Source organism: Mirounga leonina, unplaced genomic scaffold (assembly GCF_011800145.1).
Source record: "Mirounga leonina isolate KUSES-001 unplaced genomic scaffold, KU_Mleo_1.0 Mir_151, whole genome shotgun sequence".
NCBI lineage: Eukaryota > Metazoa > Chordata > Mammalia > Carnivora > Phocidae > Mirounga > Mirounga leonina.
The window spans coordinates 70,615,522-70,631,859 of record NW_023270377.1 but is presented as its reverse complement, the minus strand read 5'-3'; the positions used below and the strand labels follow the sequence as shown (position 1 = coordinate 70,631,859).

General features: G+C 48.9%; 1 protein-coding gene across 5 annotated transcripts in view; it reads left to right on the top strand.

Moving 5' to 3' along the window:
• TANC1 (tetratricopeptide repeat, ankyrin repeat and coiled-coil containing 1) overlaps positions 1 to 16,338 on the top strand; it is a 230,247-nt gene that overhangs the window by 201,050 nt on the left and 12,859 nt on the right. For all 5 annotated transcript variants that reach the window (XM_035007968.1, XM_035007970.1, XM_035007971.1 and 2 more), the window contains 2 exons: positions 1,541 to 1,619; positions 15,201 to 15,334. In XM_035007968.1, the coding sequence (XP_034863859.1) occupies positions 1,541 to 1,619; positions 15,201 to 15,334 (213 nt within the window). The remainder of the gene's footprint in view (positions 1 to 1,540; positions 1,620 to 15,200; positions 15,335 to 16,338) is intronic.

Genomic DNA, 16,338 nt, shown 5'->3' with positions numbered 1-16,338 from the left:
CAACCAACTTACCTATATGTTTCAGCTTTGGAAAGAGTAGTAATTTCATTTCAAAAATACATGTTTCATAGCAGTATGTTAAATGTTACTATGTAATGGGTGTATTATTATTCCTTTAAAATAAAACTGTAAATGTGTTTTTTAACTAGCCATATACGTAGATGCACAGAGAGCATGTTAAATAGACAAATCTGCAAATGGAGATGTTTTTCCTTTTTTAAAGTGCTCCCTAAATCTGTGTGGGAACACAGAGTGTGAAAAATCATCATAGGAAGGACAGTGAATGCCACGTATAGATGTGACCTTTATCTCAACTCCCGTTACACTCAACTTGTTTCAGAGCTGGCTGGGAGAAAGGCTGTGCAGAAGCAGCCTCCTTGGGGCCCTAATCTGTCTCCTGGAAGGGGCAGGGCTCCTTCACCAGAAGACTTGAAGGGTGTATTCCTTTGCTAATGCTGTTGGAACAAGTGACCTCAAACTGCAGTGGCTTCAGATAACACACACCTATTCTCTTACAGTTCTGGAGGTCCGAAGGCTGAAATTCAGCTGTCAGAAAGCCAGTGTTCCTTCTGGAGGATCAGGAGGAGAACGTTTCCTTGCTTTTTTAGAGCTTCTAGAAGCCTTGTATTCCTTAGATAGTGGCCCCTTCCTCTGTATTCAAAGTGTGTAACTCTAACTTATGCTTCTCTCATCCCAACTCCTTCCTCTGAAGGAGTCCCTCTTTTGAGGAGTGTGATTATGTCAGGTGTATGTGAGATGTACACCTGGATAATTCAGGATAATCATCTCATGTCAAGATTCATAATCACATCTGCAGATTCCCTCTTGTCCTATAAGGTAACATTCACAGGTTTCCAGGATGAGGATGTGGACATATTTGAGGCCATGATGCAGCCTACCACACAGGGTGTGGATTGGGAGAAGGGAAATAGGGCCTCGTGATGATCTCCTCCTGGTGCTGTTGCTCAGGGTGAACACTGGCTTGGGGCTCACATGCTGCCGTTTCCCCACGAGCCAGCACTCCTGCCTCCATACTTGTGATCCAAAGCGCTGTTTGATAAGGGAGAAGGGAAACGAACTAGGGAAAAGGAGAAGAATATTGTCAGTAGAAAAATCATCTGGATGATACTATTTATTTTATTTTATTGAAAGGGTATATCTTGCTTTGTTTCCTGTCTTTGTGAAAAAAACAGATTCACCATCTCCTGGTGAATTATGCAGAAACTGCACTTTGTATGATCTCCCGTGTCCTTTGTTGATTAGGCTGGCATATTTGGGTCATGTTGGAATTCATTAGAATTCTGAGTACCTAGTCATCCTGAACAATGTTGCTGAAATTTACTGAGTTTTTTTTTTTTAATTCTTCTCAAAGTGAAAATGTGAATTATGCTTGAAAACAGTTTTCATTATATTTTGTCTCCTTGCGCAGCATGAGATAATCATGGTTACAGAAACAACACCCTCTCTCCTTTGATACATGGGATATAATAAGCACATATGGCTCTGAGAACTCATTAAGTCACCTTGCCACTTCTGACAGGTGGTCCAGTGCTTGCTGGGGCTGGAGAAGGAACACGAAATAGACGTCAATGGCACTGATGCGCTGTGGGGAGAAACAGGTAATTATGGTTCCCCTGCTTGTGGTCTGGGCTGGCTTTCTTGATGGTTTAGCTCCCATTTTGGCCTAAATTGTTTTAAAAATGACTTGGGATGCATGTAGTCCTATTATTTTATCACAAGGCATTTGAAGTGTAGAGCTTTTAAAACTTCGCAAATGAGTAGTAAAAACTTTTCTTGAAGCAAATAAAATCATTTTGAATTAGACTAGCAGTTCCTGCAACATCTGATGAATCTCAGCTAGATATACCGAAATAAGATGGTAGTTTCTGCTTGGTGGAGTCTTCCGTATCTGAACCAACCTGATCTTCTATGAACGATGCAGTCTGAGCAGAGTGGGAACTTCCAGCCTCGTATTCAGATAAATCAAAGGTATTGGGCAAGGAAGGCTGCAGCCAGCCTTGCAGAATGAGAGCAGGACTCCAGCCTCGGGGTGGGGGCACACTTAAAATCCTGACTACAAGCTACCAAATCCCTTTTCACTGTGGTGGGGTATGCATGTTTAACTGCAGTGTGGGAGGGAAGCCTGAGGTGAGTACATTGTAATGAAGATCTGAGTTGGTTACTTGTCAGATTAATGCAGATGATGCTGCTTTGAAATTTTCCACTTGACTATTTTGGGATTCAAAAGACAAGACTTCAGGTGATGAGTTGCTATTGAATAGGTGTAACCAAGAGTGTTAAAATGCATTTCCAGGCTGTGTTTTGTGGCATACCTTGGAGATATTACAGGTTCAGCTCCAGACCAGCACAATAAAGCAAATAACACAATAAAGTGAGTCAAATGAATTTTTGGGTCTCCCAGTCCATATAAATGTTCACCCTATACTGTAGCTTGCTAAGTGTGTAGTAGCATTACGTCTTTAAAAAATATACATACCTCAATTAAAAAATTTTTGTAAAAAAAAAAACTGTCATCTAAGCTTTCAGTGAGTCATAATCACTGATCAGAGATCATCATAACAAATATAGTAATGAAAAAGTTTAAATATTGCAAGAATTACCAAAACGTGACACAAAGACACGGAGTAAGCAACCGCTATTGGAATTGAAAGGTTGCCACAGACTTAATTTGTAAAAAACACAGTATCTGTGAAGTGCACTAAAGTTAGTACCTTAAAACAAGGTATGCCTGTGTCTGAGTTCAGTTTCTACCTGCACAGAAGTATTTCCGAATGCTTCTGAATTATTTCTTAACCAGCCAAATGCTAGTAGCGTTGATCAGCTAACTCACACTCGGGAAGGGCCTCAGTTGCCCAGCAGGGAGTACAGGTCTGCACTTCCGAGCCTCCTGGTGCCCTCTCTCTGGGGTTGCTGCCTCGGGAGTGGCTTACAAAGCTAGTCTGTGCTACCTCCGGAGGAGGTGGCGTGGGCCCTGGGTCCGGGGAGAAGGCAGGACCCAGATGGGGTTTGATTATGCTTGGGCTAAACGTTACAGATTTAAATAGTGTCCTGTATTCCTTGGAGCCTTTCCTCCACCCGTTTAGGCTGCTCTGTAATGTGGCAAAAGTGAAGTGTCCCTCCACAGCCACACTGTGTTGTGCCTAGCAGTGAGGCACCCGCCGGGTCAGCACATGACTTGGCTTTGTGCTGAGCCAGAAGGTCGGAATCCCTGTGAGGGCTGCCCCACCGTGGGCACTGTTTCTGTTTGCTGGGGACCTTGGAAGTAAAAGCAGTTGTTTCGCTTCATGGTTTTGTTTGGTCCTCATTCCTGAGTGTGGTCAGTGGTGCTTTGTGTCTCAAGCGCTCTAGAATGGAGCTTGTCGGTGGGATCCCGCAAGCGGTCTTGTCAGGGGTGCGGAAAGATGACAGAATACCTGGAAGCATATGGATAAAGCAGTTCGGTATTTCTTTTTGAACCTTTGTAGAAGTTAATACGGGTCTGCTCAGTATATGTTTAGCGATGGCCAGCTGGGCTTTAAAATACCCGCTGATGCGGTAACCGGGCAGGGTCTCCTTGGTCTGTGTTTGGCTCACCTTCCCATCCTTTCTCTGTGCAGCGAGGCTGCCCTGTTGGTACATGGCAGCTACCTGCCCTTCTCTGCGCTCACGGCCACATTCCAGAAGTGGGGGAACTAAATCTGTGCACAAAATCCTCCCCTGCTTTTTTGCCGGGAGAGGCCCTTGCGTGCCCTGTGTATCTCCTTTATATTGCAGAAGTGTCGTTTTCGTGCCTGTTGCTGATTAGAAGCCGCAGGTCGTCCGTGATGACAGCTGACAGCCGGAAAGGGGGGAGCCCAGGGAACAGCAGCCCTGTGGAGGTTCCCTGGTCACTCGGGCCAGTCCCTGTGGGGTGGGTGGGAGTAGGGACAGCCATGTGCCTTCTGTACCCTGGGCGTCTCCCTGCTGATGACCTGGAGTCACCAGATGTCATCACAAAAGGGGATGGTTCCTCTCTTAGGTTGAAAGTATAATAGATTTTAAAGACATTCATCTAAAATAGTAACTTTAATTTGGGGGTTTATTGCTGTAAACCTACAGCTTTTAGAAAACTTACAGGATGTCTACTGGTTTTAAGAATAGAGAGCTTCCATGTATGTAAGTTTCCCTTTCACCCGCATCTGGGCCCATTTGCTTCTCATGTCTGGTTGATGTTTAGAGTCCAGCCCCTGAAAACCTGCTCTGGAGTCTGGTAGCTCTTTCGCACCTGCCCTCCGTGGAGAGGTGGTGGGGCCCATCAGAGAACACGGAGGCACTGAGGAGGGAGCTGCTGGTGCGGGGCTGAGCCTCTGCTCCGTGACGTTCACAGACGTGGCCAGACAATCTCCGGCCCGTGCTTGCTTCCGGGGCAGCCTGGAACATGACCCAACATGACAGGAACCCTTCAGATGCTTGTGTTCTCTCTGTTTCAGGCATTCCTCAGTCGTGACAAGTAATTGTGCTGGCTCCCACGAAGTCCCAACCTAACTGAGTTACTGTTTCCATATCTGTGTTTGTTGTAAATTAGCCCAAACTGAAATGGTTGGAGATGCCTGACTGGTGACCTCATGCTGGTGCAAATTGTCAGAGGAGCTGCGTTTCCCAGCCGCAGGCAATGCTCGAGCCTTTGAGCCTGCTGTCTGAGTTTTGGGTCAGAATGCCTCTTACTTTGTAGGGAAACAGAGGCCCTTCTATTTCAGCCTTTGTCATTTTGTGCCTGTCTTGCCGCAGAGCCTTCCCCACCCCTGACTCCGCTGGGTCACTTTGCAGTTAACCATTTATACATTTGGTTGTTGATGTTGTGCATTTGATCAAAGGTTGTTTTCCCCAGATTGTGGGCTTGAAGAGGGCAGACACTTCCCGGTCTCTTGTGTTCCCCTGTGTGAATGGCAACTGTTGTCCCGCAGGACTTCCTGTGGTGTTGGAAGTGCACTCTGTGCTCTCCAGCCTGCTAGCCACGAGCCACTGGCCTCAACTGGTGCTTGTCACTTGGGTGTTGGCTCAGTGCACAAGTTGGTTTATAGAAAACAAGGCCATATGGTTTTAGGGTAGGTGACATTAACCTTGCAGAATAATTTGTGAGACAGTTCGTTGTTGGAGTGGGAGAGGGAAGGATCCTGTTGCTCATAAGGCCCCAGTCTGGCGGTTTCTCTGTGTCTGTCATTGCACAGGTCGTGTCCTGCTGGATTCCAGGCTGGCTTGGAAACTCTTGTCAGAGTCGGCGCCGCACGTGTGCTGAGGGTGGAGCTGGCTGCTGGCTCGCATCTCGGGGAAGACAGCTAGTAGCCACCAGACGTGGCGTGGGCGTGACTGGTAGCCCAGAGCGTGGGTGCCAGCCCATCCCTGTGTCCATAACGTCCTAATGTCCCCCTCCTGCACCGCCGGCTCGACTGCTCACCCCACATGTGCTGTGCCCTCACACTGGAAACCCTTCCCACTGCTTTCTAGCTGGCCTGTCCACAGGCCTGAGGCCCAGGGCTCCGTGCCCATCAGCAGACTGCTCCCTGGGCTCCCTTCCTTGATTTCTGCAAGGGGATGCCCTGTCAGGGGAAGTTAGAAGTCTGGCTGAAATCCTTCCTGTCACGTGTTCTCTTCTGTTGCTCAGGCTATTTCAGTTGGTAAAATACTGTTGGTAAATACTTTCTAAGGAAGTTTAGTCATTGTAAATACTATGGTTTTTTTTTTTTTTTTTAAGATTTTATTTATTTATTTGACAGAGAGAGTGTGTGTGTGTGTGTGTGTGTGCGCACAAACAGGGGAGTGGCAGGGTAGGACCTGACTGCCTCTGGAACTTGAACCTGAGGTCTAGCCCTGTCAGCCGGGCGTTTCCAGGCTGGTTTAGGGGGAGGAAGTACTCACACCTATTTCCCTACTGGACCATGAAGCTGGGTAATGAGTTGTACTGCGTCCTTGATGTTTTCAAAGCTGCCGTCTTATCTCCCTGGAACTGCTTTAATTTCCCACTCTGTGGCTCTGCCTGCCCTCCCAGAGGTGGAGTGACCTTCAGCTCTGAATCACAGGTGGACCCAGGCCATGGATGGCTGAGCTTATCACACTCAAGGCTGCCCCAGAATAAGGTGCATACACCCCAGGGAACAGGATGCCTTATTGTTGGTTTAAAAATGACCCTTTGTGGGACGCCTGGGTGGCTCAGTCAGTTAAGTGTCTGCCTTCGGCTCAGGTCATGATCCCAGAGTCCTGGGATCGAGTCCCACATCGGGCTCCCTGCTCAGTGAGGAGCCTGCCTCTCCTCCTCCCTCTGCCTCTCCTGCTCCCCCTGCTTCTCCCCCTGCTTGTGCGCATGCTCTCTCTCTCTCTGACAAATAATCTTAATTAAAAAATGACCCTTTGTTCATTCAGATTTTACTTGACAGTTTTTAGAGAGAGGAGGCCTACCACTTGGTAACAGTCTAAAAGTAAATTTAAAACTTACTGGATTGAGTTTGGCATTCTTGTATGTATGGACATCTCAGAGCAGATTTTCAGGTGAGAGCCTGGAAGGAAAAGCGTTTGTCCATTGCTTGTTGGGGCATGTGGAGAGTTTGTGTTAAGGACTTCTCTAAACGTATCCTGCTTAGAAAAGCGAAGTGACTTGCTGTTGTACACCTAGGATACTCCATTTTTGGAGGTCCTCAGAATCTCACCAAGCTGTTGTTGGGGAAATCCTTGTCAAGGCATTCTTTTCTCTGCTAGTGTTTGAGAAAGTGCATACAATTAGTGGAAATTCAGATTTTGTCAGTCCAAATGAAGGTAGAAGTTCTTGATAGTTTTTGGCCTAAAAGCATGGCAGAGGGGTAACCCAGGACCCTAGAGGGGTCCTCTAGGAGGACCTCTAGGAAGTTAGTTGTGTATTAACCAGCATCTCCCATACCCTCCAGGATCCTGATTACCACACTCATCCTGGGTTATTCCCTCCCCATATGGGAGAGGGAGTAGCTCAGGATCCTCAAGGGAGGGGGGGAGGGATGGGATAAGCTAGGACCCTATAAGGGGAAGGACAAAGCCCAGTAATGTAGGACCCTGGAGGAGCGGCTAACCTAGGCTCTGGAAGGAGGGAGATGGGCATGAAGGCCACCCTAAAGTAGAGAGAGATTTGGGGGTAAGAACTAAGGGAGCTGGGTTTGTCTGCACCCTGTCTTCTTCCTGCTCTGGCAGACCCCCGGGGTTTGCCCCTGGCATGGGTACACTGTGGAGAGCCATTCCTGTCTGCTGATAGGACAGCAGAAATCAGCTACCTGTGTGTGCCTGCAGGTGGGGGGCAGGGAGTGGGACGTGCTGAAAACCCACACAGTGCAGCTCAGGTGCAAATGAACCGGAAGCTTGACCACTTGCCGTAATTCTGTTCATCGCTTGTAAAATGTTGCTTTTGCTGTGCAGAGAGTCCATCCTTCCTGTGAGTAGTTCCTTACTGTTCATTAAAAAACCGCAACAAACTTCTGCTTTTCAGCATTAGAAACTTGTACTCCTCTGCATTTAGGTAGCTTAGAGCATCTGTACCTACAGTGCTGCTCGTTCTTTCACTCCGCAAAGGACTATACGTGGTTCATCTGCACTTCCACAGAAAAGTCCTAATTGTTTCTTTCAAATTCTTATTGAAACGTTTGGATCCTTCCTTCCTTGCTTCCTTCCTTCTAGGCTGAATGTGAACTTTTATAGAATGGTTCTGTGGAAGGGCGTCTGGGCAATTCAGTCGGTTAAGCATCTGGCTCTTGGTTTTGGCTCAGGTCGTGATCTCAGGGTCCTGGCATCGAGCCCCGCTCAGGGCTCTCCGCTCAACAGGGAGTCTGCTTCTCCCTCTTGCTCTGCCCTTCCCCCCACTCATGCTTTCATGCTTTCTCTCTCTCTCTCAAATAAATAAAATTAAAAAAAAAAAAAAAGCTGTTCTGTGGAAATGCCCCCTTTAACCCTGACCCCTTGCATGGAGTCCTGCACGTAACTATCCTCCCTGCATGGCCAGCCCCTTAAGGAGAGCAAAACCACACATTATACATGCTTTAAATAATATGGTGTGTAAGAGGATCTATTGGAAAATGTGAGCATTCTAAGCACACTTTAGAAGGGACAGCTCTTAAAAGCTGTGTTCTTCTGATAGATTTTTTAGAACAAAGTCTGTATGAAATGTGATTTATGTTGTCCATGTTTTAGGAAATTGTTCTTAAATTGAATTTATGTTATTTATAGTACCCATTATTCCTCAAGGGGTTTGAAGAGGCTTATTTGAAATAATACATGAAAGAATAGGAAAAAACTGAAGTCAAGAATAGGACAGAGGAAGCCCCACAGTATTCCTGCTCCAGTTTTGGCCTTAGGATGCCATGTGACCAGAGTTTGAAGGAAACATAGTCATTGTAGATTATTCTTTTTGTCTGTGGGAGAAAGCTTAACAGTTCTTCAGAAGAAAAGTGTCTTCTGGTACTCTTGTTCCAAAACAACATTCATAGTCTGCTTGGTTAGTTGGATATTTTTTAAAGGAGACTTTCTGGAGGCAATAGCAGAGGAGTTCAGATCTTGGACTTCATATCCTATCTCTGCCTCCCACTAGCTGTGTGACCTCAGGCAAGTTGGTTTAACTTCTCTGGGCCTTATTTTCCTCATCTGTAATACGGGGTGAGTGATACTGCCTCATAGAAGTTAGTTGTGTATTAAATGAATGTATGCATTTAAAGGGCCATGAAGTGTCAATGTAGGAAGCATTTTATAGGTGTCATAGTAGAATATTAATATATGTCAGGATCTTCCTATTTCTACTGAGAGCATGGATCCAGGTTCATTCGACTGTTTGGGTTTAATTCCTGACCGTGATTGGCTCTGGGTTCAGGGCAAATCATGTAACAATTCCTTCACCTCAATAAAAATGTACATAACAATCATCTCATTCAAAGAATTCTTGTCAAGATTAAATAAAAGTTCACCCACAGTATTTTACCCAGAGCTTGGCCGTTGTAAGTGTTCAACAGATACTGCATGCTCCCAGGGTTGTGATAAACTGATTGTTAATATCTAATGTTACTTATGTAGACATTTTGTCTTGGTAGATTGTTGAAACAGGTGTTTAAGTGATAAGATCTTAGTTTGCGATTATTTTGCAGGTATGAGGGACGGAAATGGATTTTGGTTACATATGAAGTCCTATTTCGTGGCAGTTGTACATTTTATTTCCTTATTGAATTCCTTGGCCACTTGAGGTTCATGTTTTAATTCCCACACAGAGACGGACGGTGTGTTTGTACAGAACTTGTAACATGTCAGGAGTGTTCTGGTTCCTCAGATTTGGTTCCTGCCTTGTTTTCACCTCCATAGGTAGCTCACTGGGAGCTGGGACCATGTGGTGGGGAGTCCGCGTTTTATGTGATGCTCAGTGGCCACCTGTTGCCTGGTTACACAGATGCCCTCCCCTCCATCCTGGCTGCCACAGGCCCTCCTGGGGGACTTGTGCCAAATGGAGAACACGAAGCAGGGGCTGAACAAGGATGGTGTTCCCAGCAACGACTTAGGAGACTCATGGAGCATTTGGGCAGTGCTGGCTGCCCACTCCTAAGGGCCCCGAGCCCACCCAGCAGGAGGGCTTTGTTCAAGGGTGGGGGTGCTGGAGGCTTCTCAGGGGTTCATCTCCCAATGCAGTGGTATTTTTCAGTAAAAGTAATCTTTCTCGTGTTTCGTTTTACTCTTTACCTTGTTGAGGATTACATCAAATAACTGCCTGGCCTCTGTGGAGATGAAGAATTTATAGCTATTGGGAAGTTGTTCTTCTTTTGAACAGAAGCCCTCCCTTCCCCCTCAATGATGGAAGCAAGTGCCTGACAAAGCAAGGCCGGGAGATTTGGCTTTTATAAATCTTCCCTCCATTCCTGGAAGATGGAGCAGGGGGCGTTGCCTAGCTTTTGTTTGGGGCTTAGTGCTGCTTTCATTCAGGCCGTGGACTTTGGGGGCCAGGCTTTCGGCCAGCCCAGACTCAGAAGACAGCAAAGCCAAACACAGCAGTGGTGGGGGGTGGGGGGCAGCCTCCCCCTGAACAACTTAACCCGTCTGTTGTTGGAGATCAAGGGAGAGGGGCTGCCATTCCCAAAAAGTTTTTTTAAAATCATAAAATTCCTAATTGCAGTTTACCTTTTAGATAAAATAGCTGAGGATTTTCCAGCATTGCGTGTGCACTCTTTACTTTTGTTCTTCTCCCTTACTGTTGAGTGGGATTTGTCCAGTGAGCCTCTAGTTGAGGTTCAAACATCGCTGCCTTTGGCACATCTATGGTTTCCATCTTGGTTGCAGCTAGAATTGCATTTATGAGAATCCTGCTCATTACTAATGTTGGCAGTTTCCTCTTTTTAATCTTCCACTCATTTATATAAAAGGTGGAAACACTAGTATATTAGGAAATAAAGTGTACCAATAAACATAAGTGTGCAAGCATAGCAGAGCCAGTTTGTCCATGTCATGCTCTCAGCCATCTTGGCCGGCAGGACAACCCCTCTGCAGGTGTAGACTCTGCTAATGTGCCCGCCTCTGGCCTAGGAGGGCGGTGTGGGTACTCTGTGTGATGAATGTATGAAAAGGTCGCTTTCTGGAAGTAGGAACCACCTCTGTGTGCACTAACCTGTCACCCTTCTCTCAAAGTCTCTAAATTAGCAGAAGCATCTGAGGCAGGGGGGAAGGGGGATAATTATCCATTGTTCAAACCCTCGAGCCTGCACCTGTGTATTTAAGGGACAGATCTGCCATAAAATGTTATAAACAGCCCTGTTTACAGAATGACTGAGTTCTGGCAAGTTGACAGTGGAGTTTTTGTAGGTCAGACCTTTGCCCAGAGAACTTTAATGTGTCCAAGATTCCTGCAAATGATCAGTTTACAAAGAACCATATCTGATGTCTTCAATAAATTCATATTATTGAGAGTAAATTGGGTTTTCTTAACATGAACCTCTGCCGTGACAGATCTCATGCTCTGAAGACAGGATGGTATTGCTGAGGTACAATTATTCAGGATCGTCAGAGGATATATGCTTTTGTGGGAACTTAATTAGAAAAATGCCATCTTGTTAAGGAATTTGCGAGTAAACGAAATTGTGTCCAATTTGAGTCCTAGAAAGTGCCATGTGTTCACATTGATTTTTAGAGTCTCCGTTTCGTGCCAGGTCTTTTTTTGCCTTTGTTTCCGAATTTCGTTGGCCAGAAGACAGGCATTGGCCCTCTGCCAGGCGCCCGCAGCTCCTGCCCTCCCCCCTTCCTTTCTCTGGCCAGACCGAGTGCGCTGACCCTCATCCGAGTTGTGGTCAGCTCGGAGGTCAGCCTTTCCAGCAGCATAGCCAGCATGCCTGAGCAGGGTCTTGCCTGATGGTGTTTCTTTAAGCCTGTGGTGGACTATTCTTCAGTCTTGCTTGTTTCCAAAGACGGGGTCCTTCAGTCTGCGGCTGCTGGAGCTTGAGGTGCACTCTGGCTAGCCTCAGGGGTTTTGAGGGATGAGGCCCAAACTATTCGCTCTGAGTAGAGAAGGGGACACGCAGGTCCTGCTGGTCTGCATCACTGGAAAACGAGAGCATGTCGTTGGGACTGTGGGCGCAGAACGCGGGCCGTGGTAGGCCTGAGCTGACTCGGCCGACCCTCTCTTTCAGCCCGTGCTCCTCGGTGCTTACTCATCTCAGAAGGAGGTCGCTCAGTGAACACGCAGCAGTCTGGCCGCAGAGGAAGAGAAGGGAGGCCAGCCCATGGCCAGGCCCGGGGTGGCCCTCACGGCCGCTGCTCACGGCTCAGGCTTCGGGCTTCCCTGGCCCCTCCGTAGAGCGCGCGGCCCTGTTTCTAGTGCTGGGCTGTCATGTCTGCCCTGCTGCTGTCGCAAAGATTCAGTAGCAGCGGCGCCAGACGTCCTGACCCGAAGGCCCCGTTTGCAATAGGGATGGAGCTTGTTAACCAAATACAAGATAACGGCCCGTGAGTGCGCTGCTTCGGACCTCCTCCAGGGCCAGGGCCCCCGAGTGTGCTCTTTCCCCGTGGTGGCCCCGCCTGGGGCGTGCATGTGGCTTCGTTCGTGCTGTTCCTGCTGTGGGCCGCTGCAGCCAGAGGAGGGGTGAGGAGGAGCAGGGGGTCCAGGGGGTGGCTCGTTGTCCAGATCGTGTCCGATCCCTCCAGGTGACGCACATAAACACGTGCTCATATTCTTAAGCAGTCGTTAACACTAACGTCACGGCAGGAACAGACTGTGCCAGGTGTGCCTGGGACCACCGGGCCGAGGACTCACTAGCTTAGACCGTAATACAGACAGGATCACCTCCGCCACTGGTCTTCAAACATTCTGCGTATGGGAACCCCCAGCTCTACCCCTGTACGTTAGCATATAAAACTGATTTAAGTACTGTTCTGTTTCTGGTCTTTGTTGGTAATTTACTTACAAGTTTCGCTGTATGATGAGTGGCAGTGAGCCTCTTTGTGTAACACACGTAGGCATGGCACCAGCATTCGAGACCGCGCGGTACCTTCCACTCCCATCTCCATCCTGAGAAAGTCAGCGATGCAGACGGCAGCTGTTGTTAAATGTGGCTCTTTTTGTAGTCGTAAGGAATTCTCTGGCCAGTGACAGGAAAGCATTATTGAGATGGCCCAGTGACAAGCTGTTCTGGTGATGCATTCCCTGCCTCGGGGACTTGGGCCAGGAGCGAGGTGAGGGCTCACTCACGTTTGGAAGGAGAGCCAGGGCTTGCTCTCCCCACCATCTTCCTCAGCCTGACCTTCACATCCTCAGGGCCCTGAGGGTAGGACAGCCTGGCACATTTGCTCACAAGTCCTGCCGCCTTCCTCACTTCCCCGGCGTGTGAGGTCCCTGGGACGGGCATGGAGCACCTCTGTGTGAAGAGGTGAAGTCACCAGCCCGCTGCACTGTGTCCCCGGGGACGGCCCGAGGGGACGTCTCTGTTTCTTGGAGGAACTGCTCTTTGTCACAGGGAGAGCAGGCCCAGACGTCAGGTTTACATCCTGGGGCGTGTGTGGCTCCTGGGGCCTGAACTGTGGCCAGGCTGGCTGGCTGTCCTGAGCGGGGTCTGAGGAGGACAGAGGGACGGAGATGTGCATGTGGAAGGCAGAGCTTGTGAGCACTTGGCTCCCCTAGGCTTGACTCCCGTGGGCCCAGGAGAGCAGGGCACAGACCCTGGGGTCCACAGCTGAGCCACCCACACGCCCTCTGAAAGGGGGTGCACTACTGTGGTGGGGCTCTGTTTCTGCACGCCGTAGGACCACGTCACCCTGCGTGTTCTTTTGCGTGTTGTTTCTTGGAACTGCAACAAGCTGGTGAGACTGGCCAATGCGTTGTGTGCCTTCAGCTGCATATCGTTTGTCGTTGCTGTGTGGTGTTCCCCTGGTGGACTGGACCATCATTTGTCGATGCATCCCACCACTGACGGCCATGCGGTGGCTTCCAGTTTGCAGCTGCTCTGAGGATGTCCCTCAGTATGCTAACGGGGCGTCCCTAGGCACGTGTTTCCAAGTGGGGCTGCTGTGTGATGGAATAGGTAGGTCTTCAACCAGCGGTGTGAGAGTGTGTCCATTTCTCGATTAGTTGGATTGCTCCTGAGGCTGGGTACTTCTCATGAGGTCATTGGCATTTGGACTTTACCTTTTGCAAAGGGCCTAGTCCCGTGTTTTCCTGATTTTCATCCTGAGATGTCTTACTGATTTGTAGGAACACTTGATTTATTCTGGAAGCTGGAAATGTGTCCGTGTGAGGCTGTATTTAAAAACAGAGTTGTCCTAGGCCGGCAGCAGGAATAGAGCCTCTCCTTCCTCTTGTAGATGCTCCCTCCTGTGGCCTCACTGTCCCACCACAGCCCCTTCCTGTCCTTCCCTCACTGAAGCTTGTCGTCCTGGCCTGGGATTGTCCCCAGAATCGACGACTGTCCTCTCCTCTAGACGATGATTCACGAGGCATAGCAGAGGACCCTCTTCTAACTGAACCCCTCTTTTTACCACACCCCGTCAGGAATCACGACCTGGGGGGTGAGGGGGCACAGTCACTGATGTGGGGGCCTCATGAGAACCTTTTCGATGTATTCTCTTTCCTTCCATACTGTTTTTTTAATTTTTTTTAATTTTTTTAAATTTTTTTAATTTTTTTTTAAAGATTTTATTTATTTATTTGAGAGAGAGAATGAGAGAGAGCACATGAGAGGGGGGAGGGTCAGAGGGAGAAGCAGACTCCCTGCCGAGCAGGGAGCCCGATGCGGGACTCGATCCCGGGACTCCAGGATCATGACCTGAGCCGAAGGCAGTCGCTTAACCAACTGAGCCACCCAGGCGCCCTTTACTGTTTTTTTTAATCCTTGGCTGACCTCCCCCGAACACCACTGCTCCCAGCAGGCCACTCACTGCTCAGATTCTCTCTGGGCTGTTCGCCTGAGGACTCAAGACCCCCTACAATCTGGTCCCCTTTGCTTGCTCTCTTGACATTCTTAATCCAGCATCTTGGCTGGTTACAGAGATTCTCAGCTCCATAAAGACAGGAGCGACTTGATATGCCCTTGACTCTCTCAGTAATTACTAGTCCTTGTTGATTGAAATTTATGCCTTTAAGGGAAGAGGCTGAACTGGATAAAATACTGATCTGTGTGTGTGTGTTGCACCGTATTCTGGGTGTCTCTTGCTGTGGGGAGAAAACAAACAAAAACCCTAAAAAGCAAAATAAAACAATAAAACAAAAGTCTAGTGGCTCCTGAACCTACAGTGTGGACTGGGCTTGGTAGGGATGGCTCACGTCTGCTCGCCTGCTTTACCTGGTGTGGCTAGACTCTGGGGATCCATTACCAGGACAGCGCACGCACATGCTTGCCGGATTGTTGCTGGCCGTCTCCTGGGACTGTCCACCACCCACAGGCCTGGATTCCTCTCCCTGTGGGTGTCACCGCAGGGCTGCTCAGGCTTCCTCCCACCATGTCGGCTGGGTTCCAAGAAGGAGTGTTCCGAGGAGAAGCAGGCGTTGCCCATCTCAGGACCTGGCCCAGACACTGGCATGTCATCATTTCTTCTGTGTTCTGTTGGTCAAAGCTATCACAGAGCCCAGCCGGGTTCAGGGGGGCAGGGGAGGATGCATAGGCGCCTTCCTGTTGGTGGGAGGGTGATGCGAGGCCTCGTGGCCGCTTTACCCCCGCACACTAACAGACTCCCCCTCCCCTGTGACCCTCCTCTAGCCCTGACTGCCGCTGCAGGAAGAGGCAAGCTGGAGGTCTGCGAGCTGCTGCTGGAGCACGGAGCTGCGGTGTCTCGGACTAACAGGAGAGGGGTCCCACCTTTGTTCTGTGCAGCACGCCAGGGGCATTGGCAGGTACCTGGTGGGCCCGCGAAGGCTGCAGAAGCCACAGGTGGGGTGGAGTTCACTGTGGCCCGTCTCTCCCCCGGGGCCACGTGCGGCTCCGCTGAGCCCTGTCTTTTTCACGTACTTGGCTTCTGCTTGTGCTGTCAGTTCTCCTCAATAACCACAAACGTTTGACAGGCAAGCACAGTCCGCCCTCGTAGGCTGGTAACCAGGAGCTAGCCTGGGGCGGGGGAGACCCAGCGAGGGAACGGGGAGTGGGTGCACCCTGTTACCATAACAGGAGACTTGCTATGACACAGCTTTTATCGTGATGGTGTCACCCATTCGTCCAACACACTTGGAAGACGAGTGGTTTTGTTGTGCTCTTTAGAAAAGGAAACATTTTCTCTCTGGTCCAGCACTGTGATTTAGGCTGGTTTCTTTCTTTTCTTTTTAAAGATTATTTATTAGAGAGAGAGAACAAGCATGAGGGGCAGAGGGAGGAGAGAGAATCTCAAGCAGACTCCCTGCTGCTGAGCGCAGAGCTCGATGTGGGGCTCGATCCCAGGACCCCGAGATCATGACCTGAACCAAAACCCCTTAACCGACTTTGCCACCCGGTTGCCCCATCAGGCTGGTTTCTTTTACTAGGAGTGACCTGTTGTTACCTTAATTCAAGGGAGCAGCGGATCCTTGAGAACAGCAGTTCGGTCATTCATTCATTTTGGAAACAGCGGCCATGGACCAACCCCATGCCTGGCATCCAGTTACACACAAGCTGCAAACAAACAAATGGATCTTACCATGTCCATTATAGGAAGAATTCTCTAGATCCAAGTTTACATCATGGAATCGTGTCACTCCTTCTTGCTAGTCCCCTTGTTAGGAACTGCAAGTGCTCCCCACCAAGATTTTGGCTTTTCAGTTCCATTTCCAAGAGCTGGACTTGTACTATCTGCTCCCTGTTATCCTCACAACTTCTCTGTGCTGCCCTAACTAATCCTCTCTGTCTGGGTCTCAGTTTTCCTAAATCG